The 20,913-nt window shown below is 48.6% G+C and overlaps 1 protein-coding gene across 1 annotated transcript in view; it reads right to left on the bottom strand.

The window, feature by feature from the left end:
• TOX2 (TOX high mobility group box family member 2) overlaps positions 1–12,400 on the bottom strand; it is a 162,499-nt gene extending 150,099 nt beyond the window's left edge. The window contains exon 1 of the mRNA XM_069871763.1: positions 12,221–12,400. Coding sequence (XP_069727864.1) covers positions 12,221–12,322 — 102 coding nt within the window. The 5' untranslated portion in view covers positions 12,323–12,400. The remainder of the gene's footprint in view (positions 1–12,220) is intronic.
• Between the last annotated feature and the right edge of the window lie 8,513 nt (positions 12,401–20,913).

Genomic DNA, 20,913 nt, shown 5'->3' with positions numbered 1-20,913 from the left:
CCAGCTGGACATAGCAGAAATATTACAAAGGGACTTTGTGTGACTCCTGCACAGCCTGGAGCAGAGAAGTTGCGTGCATGAGGGGGCTTTGCACTGCCACACAAGGCACTGGAATGTGCAAGAGCGGGAGAAGTAAATGAAAATTTTGTACAAGGCTGCCCTTGCTTTCAGCTCTTCACTAATTTCCTCTTAAACTTGCACTTCGTGATCTTTCTAGGCAAAGAAATAAAATAAATGAAACTCAGCGCTCTAACAGGAATAGTAACACATGCACAGAAAGGATGCTGCAGCCAGCTCTGGAGCCTGCAATCTGGATCCTTGGTCCTACAGGATGTGTTACTAAATCTCAGTCAATACCGCATGTTTCCCAAGGAATGAGTCATTTCACTTTTTATTAATTCTAACTAAAGCCCTTTTTATTACAAACTTCCTATTTAGCATTTGATTGCAGCCATCACCACCGAGACTCTCACAGTATCTGAGCAGAAAATCCACAGCTCATAGTTGGCACAGGCTGTGTATTGATATTTTTCTCTTCCACCATCTCAATCCCAGAAGGTGCTGTTGGAATTATTTTAAATACACTTCCAGAGGTCTCTTCCAGCCTAAGCTATTTTTTGATGTTAAACATGTATTCGTTTCTTTTAAGCTGTCACACAAAATTAGCACCTCGCTTCCAGTACTGAAAGGGGTTGCAGGAAAGCTGGGGAGGGGCTCTTGAACAGGGAGGGCAGGGATAGGACAGGGGGGAACAGTTTTAAGCTGAAAGAGGAGAGATTGAGCTGAGATCTTGGGAAGAAATGTTTTGCTGTGAGGGTAGGGAGGCCTTGGCCCAGGTTGCCCAGAGCAGGGGTGGCTGCCCCATCCCTGGAGGGGTTCCAGCCCCTGATCCAGTGGGAGGTGTCCCTGCCCATGGGACGTTGAGGTCCCTTCAAACCTAAACCATTGCATGATTCCACAGATGTCTGAAGTTACACATCCATATTCCCACCAGGATTTGGCCTCCCGTAAAAGGTCACCACACAGCAACCACCTTACTCAAAGGGCTGCAAGTTTATGAAACTAAAAAGACCATTTCAATAATATTTTTCCCATTTTGAAAACTTATGTTGAAAAATGGATTTAATATCATTTTCAGAAAACCTACTCTCTGGTCTTATTTAAATCCAACAGTTAAACATTCCCCATGCACTGCTTCGCACAGCCACAACAGAACTATCTGGTTTGCAAACAGACAGCCACCCACAATTAATTTGCCACCTTGACACAGAAATGCAGGTTGACAATTAATTAAAAAACACATGCCACTAGTCTTCAGTTCCCTCGATGACCTGCAGCCTTTCCTCCCAGGCAGACTCTTTATCTTAAAGATGGGAAGGGAATATAAAACTATCACCTAATAATGAAAACATGACTCTGGTTTTCTTGGCATCTAATAAATGTTGTTCTCGGTTTTAACAGATTTATCAGGTTTGAAACCATCATGTCGCCAACATCTGTCTGGGGTAGGGGAGACCAGACTGTAATTCCAGTGCAGGTTCCTAAATATACAGAGATTGAAGCCTGCGTGACCTCACTGTCTGGCTGCAGGGTTAGATCCGTGGCGCTTGTTGGAAGTTTTTTCTTCTGCTTTCAAGGGCCGTTTGATCTTCAATCAACAATGCTTATCAGTGGTAAAGTCTGCCAGCCATTCCCAAAAGTTTGATATTTTTAACAGCACATTCTTCTTCTCCTTTGAACGCTACTTACAGACAAGATAACACATCAGGGGGAAAGTTGCCTCCACAGGCTTAACACGGACAAACAGAGCAGGACCCTCTCAGGAGGAGCACATTTCCCACTGTTACAAGCCCCAGCTTCCGTTCACGTTCCTTCCCCCCTCCAGTATTTCTGCTTTTTCTTCTTCAGATGACATCCAACTGCTTCTTTGCACCCATCGTAGAAGCTGCGACAAACCAAGATTAAGTATTTCTACAGAAACCTTCCCCTACGTTTTTCATAAACTTAATTTCCACGCTGTCTACGTTGCTTTCTTTTTCTCTAAGGACTCCTGAGCACACTCTGTCCCTAGAACACTAGGGATTAGAAATATAATTCCCTAGAAAATACGTCATTCTTCCATGGAGGGCACACTGGGCTGAGACTGCTCACAGTATAAAAATCCAGCATTCAGAGAAGCACCCATGTCTTGGAGCTTCCATGAGAAACATGGAATGGATTTAAACTGTTGGGTTTTGACAGAGATAAAAAAATATAAAAATCTACCTTTATTTTAGGGTTAATCTCCTGGTTTAGGTGTTAGTAACTCTAAGCAATGAAACAAGACAGGCCTTATGAGGAGCAGCTGAGAGAGCTGGGGGTGTTTAGCCTGGAGGAGGCTGAGGGGAGACCTCACTGCTCTCTACAACTACCCAAAAGGAGGTTGTGGAGAGGAGGGTGCTGGGTTCTTCTCCCAAGTGACAGGGGACAGGACAAGAGGGAATGGCCTCAAGCTCTACCAGTGGAGGTTCAGGCTGGACATTAGGAAAAAATTTTTCATGGAAAGGGTCATTGGGCGCTGGCAGAGGCTGCCAGGGAGGGAGTTGAGTCACCTTCCCTGGAGGGGTTTAAGGGACAGGTGGACGAGGTGCTGAGGGACATGATTTAGTGTTTGATAGGAATGGTTGGACTCGATGATCCAGTGGGTCTCTTCCAACCTGGCAATTCTATGATTCTATGAAGAAATACTTTAAATTCAGAGCTAGCAAGTAGCATCAGCCAGGGAGACCAAAGCCCACGAACACCTCTGTGGGTGCAGCAGCGCTGGACTTGGACACACCAGCCTTCAGCAGCCCACGTTGTCGTCCCTGGACATCACCCCAAAGGTCCCCAGTGTCCTGGCAACATCTTCCCCATGGTGTAAAGGAAAAGTGATGGCAGAAGTGGAATGAAACAGCTCATCACTGACACAGAGATCAGCTTCTGGGAGAGAAAGGAGCTCAGCCTGCACGCTGCAAGGAACAGGACTGAGGTCCACCAGATCCCATGTGGAATGCAAGTTGCTGTGAGACCAGCAATACCCGTTACCACCACTGCCTCATCTCCTCCCTTGCACAGGATCACTTCCCACATTAAAACTGTTGCATGTGAAGGTTTTCAAATGGCTTAACAGCTCCTAATGAGGTGTACATTGCTACCACCTTCCCAGGGAGAGGGAGGAAATGCTCGGGGAATAAACCACCAGGTAAATAAGGCTGGAAAAATGAAATTCTTTCATAGGTATAAATGCAGAGATCCGCATCTTTGGAAGACAGAAGCCTTTTGGGAAGCACCAGGTTCTGCTTCCACCTCTCCAGAGATCTGGGTCTCCTGCAGTGGATGCTCAGTGCTCGGGATGGCTCAAGTTATTTGCAAAAATAACTCCCAAATGCCTGGAGTACCCCAAAATGACCCGCTGCTGCCAGAGAAACAGCTCACCCAGAGGAAAAATGGCAAAGCTCCTGTCTCCCACCTTGGACCACAGGCAAGCACAAGCTCTACCCTGCAAGCACAAGATGAAGAGGATGGCTTTCTCAAAAGCTGAAAGGAGAGGAGGATTGCAGAACAGAGACAGCTGGGGAGAAAGGGGATGGAGCCTCCCTGATGAGTCCAGACAGGAATGGAAACTCTGAGTCATTGGTAGGTTTTATGGGAAGAAAAACCTGTTAATGTGATCCAGCTAATCTGATAAAAAAACCCCACTCCTTGCTGCCACGGAGGTGGAACAGAATCCACAGGGCATTAGTAGCCCAGTCCTGGAGGAAAATACAACCTGGGCAAGAGAGAAGACAGTGGCAAGTCACCAGAGGCAAAGGTAGCAGGTGACAGCATGACTCGTGCTCACTTGTCCATCTCCCCCAAGGACCAAGGTGCCAGAGCTGTGCACCTGGAAGCAGGGGCTGCCCCAGCCCTTCTTCCCAGGACGGATGGTTTCACCCACGCAGAAGCAAAGATGCACATCAGGAGTGAGGAGGAGAGTCTTACGGCACCACCCATCCTGCTTGGGAATAGCTCCCCATACTGCCACTCACCTTTTCTAGCCCCTGCTAGTTTATGAGATCCTTAAAACCACAGAAAAATAGTAGGCACCATGAGACCAAGAGGCTGGTCCTTAGGTCAAGAGTCAGAAAAAAATAAATATCTACATTTTAAGCATTTGTACAATCCAGCCTCCTATGTCCAGGCCATAATTAGAGGTCAAGAAACTGCCCGAGACCAAGAGTCACATGATTTCTGCAGATAAGGTTCCTCAGAAGCCACGCACGGCACCCAGCAGAAACCACTGTTCAAATAATCTTTCCATAATAACAACTACTGGTCCAGGGCCCTAATTTAACACTTACTTAACAGTTACGTTCGCCACAGAGCTGAACTGAAAGCGCGCAGTTGTCAGGAAGAGATTTAATTATATCTGCAGAGGTCAACCAATCTATGCAAAAAGATTACAGCGGAGGAGAGAGATTTGGTGGCATAATGCAAAGATTTCGCCTGCAGGCGACGCAGCAGCCAATGCCATTTCTCAAAGAAGAAGAAATGGCATCCATCAGAACAAAACCATCTAAGGGAAACAATGGAAAAGGGGGAGGATGCAGATGATTAAAATATTTAAATCTAGTCAAATAAGTGCAAACCCAGGAAATTTAACACTCAATCACTTCTTTTAAAAAGAATGGTTTGATTAGTGCTTGTTTCAATAAGTTTTGTTGCAAGATTTCTTCCCCGCCCCCCCGGCAGCCGAACTGTGCATCCCAAAGTATAAGCTTTAATTAAATGAAAATGTGTGTGTAAAATCACAAAGGTGGAACATTAGCGCTTAAACCTCCAATTAGGAGTTAATGGTATCAAAGCTGGAATCACACTAACACTTTGCTTTGACTTTAGAAATGCAGAAGGAAACAAAAAGAGGCAGAGAAGGTGGCTCACAACAGCTTCAGACAGGAGCCTTGCACTCGCTGGATGGAAAATTGTCAAGGAAAACACATTAGCGGCACAATAACTTATTTTTAATGTAGAGCAGTTAGGAAAACACAATTATATGCTTCATTTATACTGAAAGATATAACCCAGCTTATGGTAAAAGCATTTAGAGCTCATTTTGTAAAAAAAACAGATGAACACGAAGGTAATAGGGAAAACCTGCACCTAGAAGGGCTGATGCTCCCAAACCACAGCCCACACCTGCTCGGCTGGTCCCTGTGCAGCGGCAGAGCCGCCCTCACCTCTGCTCCTTGCACCCAGCATTATAGAGGTGCAAAGCGATGGCAGAATGAAAATAGAGGGTTTTTTTTCTTCAAGTGCTACAGAAATACCACGATGGTGACAGCAGCCACCAGGAAAGGAGCCAGCAGCGCCCAGTCCAGCAACCAGCAAAAGCCAGGACCAGAAAGAGCTCTGCAAGGGTTACAGGTGATCTTCCTTTCAGACACTACAGGATGCTCTGGTCTGTTACAAGCAAAATACAATTTATCAACAGAATGTTTTCTCCATCATGGATACACAAACTGTTTCAAGGTCAGGGAGTAAGTCCAGAGCTGTTCATGGCTTTACCCCCTGGTTACAGTGGTGTAGCATGCAACAGGCTTTGGACCACTGATTTAGGGAACAATGATTCGAAGCATCATCAATCAGAGAAACTTGCAAGATTTTAATTCTGAATTTTTGGTTTCTTGATGCCTCCTCTGCTACAGGGACTTTCATGGATCAGGCCCTTCACAAGGTTTTTCAGAACCGGTCCCAATAAACACGTTATATACAAGTCAGACCGGTCTTCAAAACACCTCCCATTGTTCCCAAAACAACCAGATTAAAGCCTTCCCGCTGCGCACACAGAGAGAACAACAATTTCTATGAATGGGTGGACATTCATTATTTAGCTACCAACGCCTGACTTAAAGCCCAAGGCAAAATGAGCTTCAAACTCTTTCTGCTGTGCAACCCATTGAAGCTGGTTCTGGAGAATGTAGGGTTGTCCCACAGAGTAGCTCAAATACTTTTCAGAAGAAGTCCTTGCCCATATTCAGGGCCTAAAAAAAAATATCTACATTTGCAAATCAACAGGAGCTGGCTGCCAAATGAGAATAAAATGGGCCCCAAATTAAAAATTTGCTGGACTTTGTTCTCCATCCAAAATCCTCCATCTACAAAGAAAGATTTATGCTGCTTCAAAACCGAGTTGGCTTAGAAAGTAGAAAGAAAAAGAATATTTTATCTTTCAGAATGGCAAAGCAGCCTGGAATGGTGAAAAAGGGAGCGTGTTTACCACTGCAATGTACAATTTATGGTAAAAGTCAAAACAAAACAGAACGTTCCACAGAAATGCATTTGCTACATCAACCTGGGCTCATACCAGCAGCTCAGATCCCATTTCTGAAAGGTTCTTAAAAGAAGAAGAGAGCATTGCTTACAGATTAATACTCCTCTCATGACTAGTAGGTTTTAATTATCCATAATTTATGATGGTGTGTTGGCAAAGTAGTTTTTATCAATTTATCAGTCTAAAAGGCAAGACTCAGGGTGTGGCTGGAGATGGAAAAGCACCACAGAGCCCTGTTAGAAATACTTGGGACAAGTTTTGAAGATGGTGTTGTATCCTACAGAAATGCTACAGGGTTAACACGGTTCCCCACCAGATATCTCCTATTAACTGCTGGAGATTATGAAGGTTCCCAAGACCATGCGCACTCCCAATGCCACAGCAGCACAATTGTTCTGTGAGGATTAGGTATTCTTTCTATTCCTCTCTTGCGAGACCTCATCTGGAGTATTGTGTCCAGTTCTGGAATCCTCAACATAAGAAGGACATGGAACTAGTGGAATGCGTCTAGAGGAGGCTACAAAGATGATCAGAAGGCTGGAGCACCTCCCATACAAGGACAGGCTGAGAGAGTTGGGGTTGTTCAGCCTGCGGAAGAGAAGGTTCTGAGGAGACCTTATAGCAACCTTCCAGTACCTGAAAGGGGCTTCAAGAAAGCTGGGGAGGGACTGTTCACAAAGGCTTGTGGTGATAGGACTGGGGGCAATGGGGATAAACTGGAGAGGGGCAGATTTAGACTAGACATAAGGAGGAATTTCTTCACCATGGGGGTGGTGAGGCCCCGGAACAGGTTGCCCAGGGAAGCTGTGGCTGCCCCATCCCTGGAGGTGTTCAAGGCCAGGTTGGATGGGCCTTGGGCAGCCTGATCCAGTGGGAGGTGTCCCTGCCCATGGCAGGAGGGTTGGAACTGCATGATCTTTAAGGTCCCTTCCAACCCAAACTATTCTATGATTCTATTCTTAGCCTGCAGCCTCCTCCTCCCCATCAATCACTCACTGTCCTAAGAGACTGGTGAAAATTAAAAAGTGAAATTGGGCTCCATGCTAATCAAGTCTGACCATCAAAACACCAAAAGCAACTAAGAAGAATCCATTTTAAAATTTATTTCTGCAGGAAGAATGCAGAGATGTTAATTCACTCCCCAAAATTGCCCCTAGGGAGTAGGGAGCAGGATTGCTCCTTGTGCATCACAGCATACGCTGCATGAAAGAGCACGATACTGTTCTCATGCAGGTTCCCTACTGTATGCCTCCCTTTCAAAAGCCGTTTTTTACTTTGTGGACCCACATAATTTAAGATCTTGGAAGATCCTTCCGTGCAAGCATATCAGCCAGCATACCAGCTCCTGTTGCTACAGAACGAAACCCTATATTCCTAAATCGTATGGGGTTTTTTTCATTATTTATTCGATATATACAGACAAATACAGATGCAAAGAGTCTCCCTTAAGTTTAAGTGGAAAAAATACCCAAATTTTCACAAAGCAACTGGAAAGATGTGAAAATACCCCACCCACAGACCAACAATGCCCTTACGTGGTGCAGGCTCACGCTACCTCTCCCTCTAACACCATCCCAACACTCAGGCAGCAGCGAGACACTGTGAGACACTGTGAAAGCTTCACTTCCCCAGCAAGGGAGCAGGAGGGGGGTTTTGCAGCAGGTAAAAAAGCCAGGGAGAATGGAAAAAGAGGCTTTAAGTGCAGATTTAAAAGGAAAATCCAAAACGGCACTAGGTGATCCCTTCAGCAGGGCTCGGGTGTCCGATGAGAGAGACGGGTGTCAGTTTGATCAAGGGTTCTTTGTAGCTATGGTATCTCTTTCAGCTGAACCTTTCCAGTCCCTCGTGGCCACCGTGCAGACACAACCTAACGCCCCTGGGGTATTTCTGCTGTGCATTCCCAGTGATAGAGCAGGTCCTGGATCCAGCCCACGGGAAGGAGGCGATGGGCCAGCACCCTGACATGGGAAATAGAATCAGAGAATCATAGAATAACCAGGTTGGAAGAGACCTACTGGATCATCGAGTCCAACCGTTCCTATCAAAATGCTTGTTGCCTCCCTAGGGAGGCTTTTGGGTGGCTCCGGGAAGGTGTTGCTCCTTATCACCTTTGCACCTTGGGCGGAGCCCAGCGCAACCCTAAAATTCCTGTTCTCCCAGGCTGTGAGACCAGCACCAAAAAACCAGACCAACCCTAAAAATCAGTTCTCCCAGGCTATGAGCGGCAGCACCCTGGGCACTGAGAAGCCTGGGGTGGGCAAGCTGCTCCATGTAGGATCACCCACACAGATGGGGACTAGTTGGGAGCCCTTTTTCCCCTGCTTCAACACCACCAGCAAGCCCAATGCATAAAAACTCCGTGCCAAACGCAGTCAGCAGCGGGGGAGTCTCCTTCTCACTCTGCCTCCTGGGGTGTGAGGGACCTCATTCTCCACCCATGGGTGTCCAGTCCCTTTGCTTCCACCCAGGTCCTTCCACCCCTTTGAGAGAAAACAGAGATGCTCCAGAAGCAGTTAAAGAAAGGGTGCAAATGCCCCCCTTCTCTGGGGAGGGCTCGGCTGGACACATGCTCCCATTTTATTATCCCTCTAAACATCCCTTTTAAAAATGGAAATGCTGATACGCAGTGGGGTAGCTGCAAAGAGAAATTGTGGCTTACTGCAGTGCGCAGGCGAGATCGGAGACCTCACAGTAACAGTATCATGTTCACTAAGTGCACAAAACAATTACATTAACATTTCAGGATGCTTTGGGCTAAAGCGCATCTACCCAGCAAGCTCGACGCCGATGGGCGCGCAGGCAGAGCTCTGCCGTGCTCTCAGCGAGTTATTTATACACAGTGACACTGCACATGCTTTCCTGGCTTCTCTGCTTGTCCCCTAAATAAATAAATAAGTGAAGCAGCCCCTTGGGGTAAAAAAATCCTGAACCTGAGCAAAACAAACCATTCAAATCAAAGGGCTTTAAAGCCCCACTGTAAACTCAGCGAAGCAGGAGGACAGCAAAGAGCCTGTAAGTGTTCCTTGCTCAGGTCCTTCCTAGAAATGGATTCCACCCAGGATACCTGCACGCAATAGTGGGAAAACTGCTGATTTTTCCAGTCCGCGCTACCCTCCTCTGCAGCTTTTTTAAGTGGAAATGTTTTGAATGATTGGACTCGATGATCCGGTGGGTCTCTTCCAACCTGGTTATTCTATGATTCTATGAATCAGATACTGTTTTCGCCTGGCTCTGGGCTGAGCCACCGGCACTGGACAGAAGCGATGGGGTTGGGACTGGTGGGAGCTTTTGGAGTTTCCCAGAGGGTCCCATGTAGCTCCCAGGAAGCAGGTGTGCTCAGACACTGCTCTCCGTGTCAGGCAGAGGAGAGCAGCACGCTGGTGCCAATCCTCCGCCGGAGAAGTTCTCCAAAGCAAAGGCAGCAGGCGATACCTCCACCCTCTCCGCACTGGGCCACGTTTTGATGCTGAAGTTACCACCGTTATACCTGCGTTTGGCTGGGAAAACAGAGTCGACCCCTTTAATCTCTGGCTCGGTTCCAGCAGCCTCATCCCACAGACAAACACGCGCCGCTGTGCATAAGCAAATGACATTTGATAACTCAGAAAAGAAAAAAAAAAAAAAAAAAAAGAGAGCCCTGAATAGCAGAAAAGGGTAAGTCACTTCCTTTCTTCCTCCTGCTGCCTTAAGATCCTCTGTAGCAGTGACAACAGCAGCATCTGGTGGCAACGGTCAGTACCTGGGGGGCTCATCTCCAGTGCCCCATCCAGCACCAAAACGCACCCACTTCTTCTCCCGCAGAGCCAGGAGAGGCGATTCCTCCAGCCTCCCCGTCCGCTGCACCGTGCGACAGCAAAGGACCTGCGGATCCATCGCAACCATCTAATCTGGGACTAATCTCAGGGATTCAGGCCACGGATGAGCTGACGACGTGGGGCCCCGTTGCTCCCCAAGGCTCAGGAGGGTGCTGGGATGGGGGGGATGCTGCGATCGCGCAGACCCACGGAGAGGGCCCGCAGCGCTGCGGGTGCGCCCGCCAGCTCCAGCTCCCACATAGCAAACTGGAAAGCAAACTAAATCATATTCACATCTAACAACTTGTTGGGAAAACTGAGTTCCTACACCCAGCAGGGTCTGGGGGTCGCCGCAGCTCCCAGCGGCTCATGCTTGCCTGATCCCAGGTTTTCAGCTTTCGTACGCTTTATCGACCTGCTCCCAGGTGACTCGGCTCTCGTTAGTATTTTAAGAGCATATTTAGCATTTTAAGAGCAACGGCAATGATAATAAAACAGTTCGAAACTAGCAGTGCGTGGAGACAGAAGAAATCAATTTAAGTTGTTGCCTTTCAGGATAATCAGGCATCTCAAAACAAATGAGAACTATTAGGTTTGCTACAACTTAATAAAAAGAGATAAATAACCTAAATGACAGAGAACGGTTAAATACATATACTGATACATAAAGATTAATTTGCTGCATCTGGGAAGCCGCACAGGTTTCCTGGAGCTTATTTCTAAAGAGTTTGATCCCAAAGTACCACAACAGCGAGCCGAGCCGAGGGCATCCCAAGCAGGAGAGCATTTTCTCCTTTTCCTTAACTTTTTTTCCATGCAATTCCCGAATTTGGCCCAGGAGGGATACAGGCAGGGCTGTGTCTCGGAGCTTATCGTGGTGAACCTCCCTCCTTCCAAACGGGTCTGCTTCCTACGGCTTTGTTGCTGAACCCTCAGCGCTGTTTACCTACACGCGAGGAAGGCGATGCTGGCAGAGAACTCTTCGTCCCTGAAGTCCAGGATCCATTCCCTTCACTTTGGTTTCTCTCAGATGAAGGAAAACTCTCCAATATCCCTCTCTCCTTACTACAAGCAGGTGCTTTGCCGTGCAGCAGCAGCGAGCGGGGAGGAGGGGATGCAGGTTAGGGAGCTTTCCTTGCCACGCTGTGGGTTTTGGGGAGAGCGCACCCCAAATTCAGGCTGCGTGCAGGGGAAGCAGCAGTGGCAGGAGCCGGAGCTGAGGGAGGGAGGAGGAGCTCGAGGGGGTTTGGGAGATGCTGGACCCCAGCCCAGAGAAGAGCCGAGGGACGGAGCAGGAACCTCGGGAGGTGCCGGACCCCAGCCCGGAGGAGAAGAGACGAACGATGGAGCAGGAGCCTCGGGAGATGCCGGACCCTAGCCTAGAGAAGAGCCGAGGGATGGAATAAAAGCCTCAGGGGGCTCGGGAGATGCTGAACCCCAACCCAGAGCAGAGCCGGGGGGGTGGAATAAAAGCCTCAGGGGGCTAGGGAGATGCTGGACCCCAAGCCAGAGCAGAAACGGGGGGTGGAATAAAAGCCTCAGGGGGCTCGGGAGATGCTGGACCCCAAGCCAGAGCAGAAACGGGGGGTGGAACAGGAGGTTCAGGGGGCTCAGGAGACGCTGCACCCCAACCCAGCGCAGAGCCGAGAGGTGGAACAGGAGCCTCGGGAGCTCCCAGCCCAGCGGAGAAGATGCAAAACAACACAGCAAACAACAACAACAAAAAGTGCCCGACAACAACCACGATCCCAAAACCTTCACGTAATTCGCTCCGGGAAAAACGCTCCCGTAGGGAAAATGGGAAACAGGCGCAGGGCTCGGAGCGCACGCCCCGAGCACCCCGAGGAGCTGCCTGCGCCCCGCAGCGCTTCCCCCCGAGCCTCGCAGCGCCCGGGCTCCTCTCGCCCGGCGGCTCCGGGACCCGACGGCTCCTCCCGAGCCGCTTCCACGCCGCTTTCAAAATTCCCTCCCGCAGGAGCCGGGCGCCACCGGGCACTTTCCTCGCTTTCCCTTGCGAGGAAGTTGCGGGACGCGCGGAGCGGAGCCCCCGGCATCCACCACCCCCGCTTTCCATCCTCCTCCTGCATCCCGGTACCTTGTTGCAGTGATAATAATCCAGCGGCCCCAGGCAGGGGGGGTCCGCGCCGGGCAGGGAGCCCACGGCGGGGGGGCCCGAGGGGTAGAACCTCACGTCCATACCGGGGCTGCGGGCGGCGGCCGGCGGGGGCTCCAGCGGGCATGGACCCGGCTGCGGCGGCGGCGGAGCCTCCGAGCGGGGCGGGCGGGGGGCGGGAGGGGGCGGGCGGCGGACCCCGGACCGCCCCGCTCCGCACCGCCCCGCCGCCGGGACGCTATTGTTCCGCGGGGCCGGCCGGCGCGGCGCCCCCCTGCATCCAGCGGCGGGGGGTGCTGGGGGGATCAGCATTCCCCGTATCCCGCGCTGGTGGGTGCTGGGGGGCTCAGCATCACCCGTATCCCACATCAGTGGGTGCTGGGGGGCTCAGCATCACCCGTATCCCACATCAGTGGGTGCTGGGGGGCTCAGCATCACCCGTATCCCACATCAGTGGGTGCTGGGGGAATCAGCATCCCCCGTCCTGCACCGGTGGGTGCTGGGGGGCTCAGCATCCCCTGTATCCTGCACTGTTGGGCGCTGGGGGGGCTCAACATCTGACCCCATGCAGCACTGGTGGGTGTTAGGGTACCTCGGGGCAGTGGGACCAGGTGGCTCGTCATCCCTTCCCCCTCCCCTCGGTATCCTGCACTGGTGGGTGCTGTGTGGCTCAGCATCCCCCATATCCCGTGCTGGTGGGTGCTATGTGGGTAAGCATCACCCGTATCGTACGCTGGTGGGTGCTGGGCAGCTCAGCATCCTCCCCCGTGTCCTGCATTGGTGGGTGCTGAGTGGCTCAGCGTCACCCCGTATCCCACACTGATGGGTGCTGTGTGGCTCAGCATCCCCCATATCCTGCACTGGTGGGTGCTGGGTGGCTCAGCGTCCCCCTCCCCCCCCCCCATATCCTGCACTGGTGGATGCTGGGTGGCTCAGCGTCCCCCTCTCCCCGTGCAGCACTGGTGGGTGTTGTGGTACCTCGGGGCAGCGGGAATGGGTGGCTCAGCATCCCCCCAAGCATCCCACGCCACTGGGTGCTGGGTAGCTCAGCATCCCCCCCAACCCTGTCCTGCACTGCTTTCCATCATGCTGATCTAACCTAAATGCCACCTCAAAAGGCTGGCGTCTCCCCCTACCAGTGGGACAAAAGTTGGTCTCAGGCTCTGATGCTGGGAGTGGCCTAGATACCTAGAATCATATGATCATTAAGATTGGAAAAGACCTCTAAGCTCATCCAGTCCAACCATCAGCCCAACTCTACTGTGCCTACTAAACCTTGTCCCCAGGTGCCATGGTCCCATGGTTTTTAAACACCTCCAAGGATGGAGACTGCCACTGCCCTAGGCAGCCAATTCCAGTGCTTCACCACTCTTTCCATAAAGAATTTTTTTCTAATATCAAATCTAAGCCTCCCCTGGTGGAACGTGAGGCCATTTCCTCCTATCACTTGTTACTTAGGAGAAGAAACCAGAACTACCTCACTAATACCTCTTTTCAGGTAGTTGTAGACAGTGATGAGGTCTCCCTTCAGCCTTCTTTTCTCCAGTTCCCTCAGCTGCTCCTCATAAGGCATGGAGAACTACAGCCTCCTGCCACCCAGCTTTCTTCACTTCTCCATCTCTAGAGCCCACAGCTGGAAAGGCAGCACCCATCCACACCCATCCTCCCTCCCTGCCATCCCCCTCTGGCTCCCCACAGCCCAGAGGGTGCAGCACATGGAAAGCCCAAATCTAGCAAGTGGGGAAAGAGGATGCTGCAAGGTGGTCACTGAGCTCTGCCTGGTGGCCTTGGGCTCATCTCCTTTCTACCATGACACTGTGGGCTCTGGGGTCTCCTTCTCCCTTCTGCACATCTCACAACAGGCGTCTTTGGAAACTGGAGCAGAGGAAGATAATATCGTATATGGTAGTGGTTTTGCAGTATGTTATTCCATCCGCAGGTACAGCGAGTTGCCACAACTAATCCACATGCTCACAGACAGCTAGGACCGAGCTGAAAGTCAGTTTTCTAGCAAATCACCTCTAGAAATAGCCGGTTTCTTTATTTTTTTTTAAGTATCGTGACTATGAAGGCACAGTTACAACCTGCACCCTGCAGGACTCTCTGTATCTGGAAAACAGCTACATAAACACCGAGTACTTTGCTTGCAAAGCGTGGCCAGCTCCAGCCAAACCTGGGAGGGGGGAGACAGGCTGGGGTTTCGAGGGAATTCTGGCTCCGGGAATCAAGTGATTATGTAAAGATCATAGCTCTCATTTGAATTAAACCCAAACTTTTAGCCCTTGTGATGGTGGAAGAAATTGATCCAAGGATAAAGATTGATTTGGGCTCAAAAACTACTTCACATTTATTATTATTTTTCAAACCGTGTGATTTTTTTCTGGAGAACAAACATCGATCCTTCCGTGTTTGGCAGCAAAGCAGGTCTGCTCACCAGAGTTCTCCATGAGGGAAGCTGCTCCAAGGACGCCCCAACAAAGGGTGTTGTAGAGACGCATAATATTTTGCATTACAACTTTGCAGATCTGCGTTCAACTGATCTGTGCTCTCCCTGGTCTGTGCACATCCAGAAAGGGCTGTTTTTCCTCCCTCCCTCTTTCTGCAAATTCTGATCTGATATGTCAAATTATTAGAGCTTCATTATTTTTGTAAAAACCTCCCAAGTAGAGTGACTGGTATATTATGAAGTATAAATAATTAAAATGAAATGAGAGTTGTCAAAATAATGGAACAAAGTGTATTTTGTGATGCATTATTCTGGCTTGTTTATCCACAAAATTCAGTAATTAGTAAGCAACCTCTGAGTCATTAGTATGAATTAGCAAGGTTTTACTGTATTATTATCTTTATTAATTATCATAATTATTGTATTTCATATATCGTGGAGTCATTGCTAGCAGATTTGCAGTTACGGCTGAATTGGCTTTTTCACTTAGAGCAGGATTTAATTCTGTTGTTTCCTACAAAAACGAACACATTTTGTCACCAAACTTGCAACCCAATTTCTTTTTGGTGCCTGAAGCGCCACAGTGGTACCATACAAACCACCTTAAAAGGTTGTCTTTCCCTAATGAAGTGCTGTTTCCTTAATGCCTCCTCAGGTTCCCAGAGCATGAGATTTACAACAATCATCAGCCCTGTCAACCTTTGCACATTCATCTGCAGGCTGCCCAGGGAGGGGGTTGAGTCACCTTCCCTGGAGGTGTTTAAGGGACGAGGTGCTAAGGGACATGGTTTAGTGTTTGATAGGAATGGTTGGACTTGATGATTTGGTGGGTCTCTTCCAACCTGGTTATTCTATGATTCTATGATCTGCCTTCGTTAGACCTCAAGCAGAGGCTGATCTGAAATACTCACCATTACAAAGTGTTGTTGTTATTAATAACCATAAATAAGCTTTTTTATATAGATACACCAAGGCAAGCTGGCAGAGGAGCCGAGCTTCATCAAACCAATGTTCTTACAACTCACCTCGCATCTACAGCACTTCTACTTGTTAGATGGGCAGAAGAAGGTAAGAAGGAGCATGGCATCCATTGGCTTTCTGATGCCACCATCCCTGGAGAATGACATGTCACAAGGTGACTCCAGCCTCCGTGGTGCTCTACACATGCATCCACAGCTCCCTTGCACTTGGGAGGACCTTCTCAGGCTTGCCATGTTATCAGGAAGCCTCCAGCTTGTGCCTGGTGTTAAATACTCATTCAGCCTGTTTTTACCCATGTTTCGATGGACTCATCTGCCCTATGGAACAAGTAGGGGTCTACCAGGAGATACAGAATTGTCTGAACTCTTGCTTTCCTCTAGCATTAAGCGTCCCTGTCTCTGTAGGACCAACATATGTGCAGCAACGCTTTGGGAGAAGCGAGGTGCCCTCATGCCCCTGGAAGGTCTCCCTTTGGGAACCCTGCTGTCCAAGTGGAGGGAGCTGGATGAAGTCAGACACCTACAAGCCTTTTCCCAGGTGGAGGAGTTTCCCATGTGTGGGTTTCAATGCTGGTGTCTAAATTCCAGCACTTTGTGGTATCTACCCTGTTAGTCTTTCCCAGCCAACCAGAGAGAAAGCAGCTCCAGGAAAGCTGGGGAGGGGCTCCTTATCAGGGAGTGCAGGAATAGGATGAGGGTAATGGTTTTCAGCTGAAGGAAGTGAGATTTAGATGGGATCCTAGGAAGAAATGTCTTCCTGTGAGGGTGGGGAGGCCCTGGCCCAGGTTGCCCAGAGCAGTGGTGGCTGCCCCATCCCTGGAGGCGTTCAAGGCCAGGTTGGATAGGGCTTGGAGCAACTGGATGCAGTGGGAGGTGTCCCTGCCCATGGCATGGGAGTTGGAACTGGATGGGCTTTGAAGTCCCTTCCAACTCAACTCATTCTACGGTTCCCTGAAAGAAGGATGGTCCAGGATGGCTGCAGGGACAACAAAGCCAGTGATACCAGCCGAGCTGCAGCCTTCACAGCAGAGCCGAGCCAAGCAGCTAAGCACAGAAATGAAATGATGCTGTTCTTTTCAATCTTTTCACAACTGACTCCTCACAAAACCCAGAATGTTTTCAGTTGCTTTGGCCAGGTCATTGACAGAGGAGCTCCAAACATGGCAAGTCACATTCCATGCCTAACATTAGCCCTGGAACAGAAACAGTAGACGGTGACTATCTCAGCAATCCCTTTTAAGCCACATAGACTCCTCACAAAGAAGAGAAAACTCTACAGTGAGTATTTCTAAATATTAGGCTAAACCTGAACAATCATGATTTCAAAGGCATCTTTTAGAAGGAGGAAAAAGTGTCAGAATCTATCAGTTTTCTTATTTGTTTCAGAGTAGTATTCCCTCTCTCAAAGTTCCATCTAAAACGTCTGCTGAAATGATTTCTAAAATAATTTAGCACCATGTAGTTTATTACTTTAAAATACTTGTATCATTTCACCACTGTTTTATGCAGCTATATTTTGACATTTTAGTCTTATCCCCAGTTTATGCCTGAGAACTATTTAATTCAGAGCTACACTCCTCACTCCTGCGAGGAAGTATAGAGATCTCTGAATATTCAGTAGTTTCGTTGGTCATAAAAATGCTGAACAAATGGATAAAACCAATTGCCAATAAACACAATGCAAATGTGTACATTAAGATGCAGTGAAATTGGATTAATTAAATTCACATTGCATCTGGATTTACATGTAATACAAAACAAAATTAAATGCAACTCAAGAGCTTCCTATTACTTTAAATGGATCTGATTGAAAGGGTGTTCGTTTACCTGCGTGGGCTCTGGGTCAGGAGCTGTGCTAGTAAATATAAACACCCACAATCTAGATAAGCTAGATTTGACCCACAAATCAAGGTTATGAAGTTGGCATTTCATGTCATTTCAAATCTAATGTAAAATTGCATCTCTGCTAGCAAAACAGATGGTATTAGGCCTTCTTTTTGGCATTGGGTTTTGGTACCTGTCCAAAAAATCTTCTTGACATCCTTTAAATGCAGCTATTTAACCACCTGTCACTTTGCTTTAGATGCCCATTGAATTTCTGACAGGAAAAACATTATTTTGTCTGCACATTATTTCCTGACACAAGAAACGTAGCACATACACAGCGAAGTTTACACGTTGTGAGGAAATCCATTTTAAAAGAGAGGAGAGTTGTTACATGCTACTAAGGCAATTACTCCATAATTAATGTCATTGATAGGATAAAACATTCCAGAATTCCAAATAACAAAACAAAACAAGCTCAAACATGAGGGAGAAGCATTAAGGATGCTCACACATCAACTTGCATTATTCTGGTGCCCAAGTGAAAAAATCTGCTCTCCTTTGGTCAAATATCTGCTTCTCTTTGGTCAAATACCAAACTGGCTGATGCTTAAGAGCTATAATTTTTCCCTAAAAAATCTCCCTCAATGTGAATACACTGAAGACAAGAGGTCTCAATACTGTGAAACACATTAGCAAGTTCCTTCTCACGTTCAAGGTGATATAAGTGCTTGGACACCTTGATACATCAAACCCAGGTTCTGAGCTCCCTCCTCACTTCAGTTTTTTACCCAGCTGGTAGGTAGGATCCAGCAGGTAGGAGGAACCTGTAAGATCTTCACCTTCTTATGACATGAAAATCTAACAAAGTTCAAGTTAAACACATTTCATGGAGTCTAAACCTCGCAAGCGTGGCTGTGTAGATCACCTAGTTATTTAACTGTATGGAAAGAGTTGGCAGCATTCATCAAAAACCTTAAAGGAGCAGCTCAGCCCTTTTTGAGGTGAAGATGACACGCACTGGCAGAGTGCCAGACGGCCAGCTCGGCATCGCAGGGAGATGGCAATGGTGCTCAGAGGCACGAGCAATTGCGCGAGGCCACCTCTTTGAGTTTTCACAGTAAATCTGTTCTTTGGGGCAACATCAACACATGGGCTTGAGGATGACAGCTGATGGTTTGCAGAGCCAGCTCAGGACTGCGGCAGTACTCTCTGCGTCAGAGCGCCACGGCAAGCTGGTCTTCGTTTAGGAAATACGTGATGTAGCAGGAGGGTGTTTTGTGGTTTGTTAGCAGACCTGTCCTCTCAGAGATCGTGTGTATTGTTTCTGCTGGCCAGAAGATTCAACATATGAGGGGAAATCCTTTCACTAATAAAGGTAAGGGAGAGCCTTGGCCCTCCTCGAACCCTGTGTTCAGTTCTGGGCCCCTCACCACAAGAAGGATGTTGAGGCTCTGGAGCGAGTCCAGAGAAGAGCAACGAAGCTGGTGAAGGGGCTGGAGAACAGGCCTTATGAGGAACGGCTGAGAGAGCTGGGGGTGTTTAGCCTGGAGAAGAGGAGGCTGAGGGGAGACCTCATTGCTCTCTCCAACTACCTGAAAGGAGGTTGTGGAGAGGAGGGAGCTGGGCTCTTCTCCCAGGTGACAGGGGACAGGACGAGAGGGAATGGCCTCAAGCTCCGCCAGGGGAGGTTCAGGCTGGACATTAGGAAAAATATTTCATGGAAAGGGTCATTGGACACTGGCAGAGGCTGCCCAGGGAGGGGGTTGAGTCCCCTTCCCTGGAGGTGTTTAAGGGACAGGTGGATGAGGCGCTGAGTGACATGGTTTAGCGACTGATAGGAATGGTTGGACTCAATCATCCAGTGGGTCTCTTCCAACCTGGTGATTCTATGATTCTAACCTCACCTCCTTAAGTATGTACTGAAACACACTCCTGATTTTTCAAGGCATCAAGTGACCAGCAGACCCTTTCCCCCAAGATGTGGGGCAGCACTTCAGGAAATGAATGTCTTCACCAGATGCAGACTTGGGAAGCTGACGGCAGGTGGCTTGCTTGAAAAGCCCTGACCGCAGGCTCTGTGCTTGCATCTGCCCCAAGATTTCATTTGCCTTTGGACATGATTTGACAGTTTGGGGACCTGGTATCCTTGTTTCACAGGCAAGTGTAACAGCTTGCCCTCCTCCCTAGTCACTCCTACATGGAAGGAGACTATCTGAATGGTATGTGCTTGATTAAGTTACTTGGCCAGTGACGTTCATGCAAAACTGGGGCAGTGGAATAAAGGTGGCTATGTAAGAGAGACGAGCCTGCACTCCGAGCAGGGCTGAGGACCTGGGGTTGTTCAGAAATGAGGACAGGACCCATATTCTCAGGGAGTCTGGGCCAGTGCTGCCCCAGCTCTCACCTCAGCATGTTGGTATGGGGAGCACCAGCACACCACACTGATGTTTAGAGTTCCTCCAGGAAAATGTAAGCTTTCCACAGGCAACTGTAAGCAAAGAAATGGGTTCTGTCCAGGAGCATAAATACAGGCATTTTCCCGCACAGATTAAGTTTGGAAGCTTTACCCAAATTAAAAGAGAAGGTCGGCAGGAATAAAGAGACAATCTTGCTCTGCCACCATTTGGGTAAGGTGTCACAGGGCAACCTGAGAGTTTCATAGAATCACCAGGTTGGAAGAGACCCACCGGACCATTGAGTCCAACCATTCTATCAAACACTAAACCATGTCCCTCAGCGCATTCCGCTCAGGGGAGGTGATGCTCAACTCTGCCAGCAGCACACTGGTCACGGCCAACAAGTCTATCAGCCAGCCCCCAAATCCAACAATCCCCCACAGACATGCCCCTTCAGCGAGGTGGGCATGTCAAGATCCACATTCCCTCCTCCATCACCAATTATGCAATTTTTCTACATGAGAAACCAGAAAATTCTAGCTGCTTCCCTCCTTTTGCCCAGGTGAGTGAGGCATGGGAATCACACCCCATGGGTTGCAGTTAGCCCAGTGTCCCGTCCTCAGCAACGTGGAGCTCAGAGCCACTCGATTTCACACGCGTGGGACACTAATGAATAAGTTTTTCGTAATGAATTGTTAGGAAAAAAACATTCAAAATAATTTGTCAGAGTCTTGTGCCACTTGTATGATGGAGGGAATTAATCCCAGGTGCCTCCCTGGCCACTGGCAGGAATATTACACCAGAGATGAATTTGGCTTCATATCTTTAATTTTACTGTGCAGTCGCTGAGAAGAAGTATTGCTTTTGATTTCAAGGATGTCACATACTGTGACCAAGTTTAACAGTTTCTTCAGTATTCTTCCTCCTAAAGTAAAGGAGTCATTTCTTATAACTAAGCTTTGAATGAATGGTTTGGGCTCACGCTCTGAAAGTGATGGGATTGAATCATCTCACCAGTTCATTTTG

Source organism: Phaenicophaeus curvirostris, chromosome 18 (assembly GCF_032191515.1).
Source record: "Phaenicophaeus curvirostris isolate KB17595 chromosome 18, BPBGC_Pcur_1.0, whole genome shotgun sequence".
Classification (NCBI taxonomy): Eukaryota; Metazoa; Chordata; class Aves; order Cuculiformes; family Cuculidae; genus Phaenicophaeus; species Phaenicophaeus curvirostris.
The sequence above is the reverse complement of the archived record's forward strand: the minus strand, read 5'-3'. Positions and strand labels throughout refer to the sequence as shown.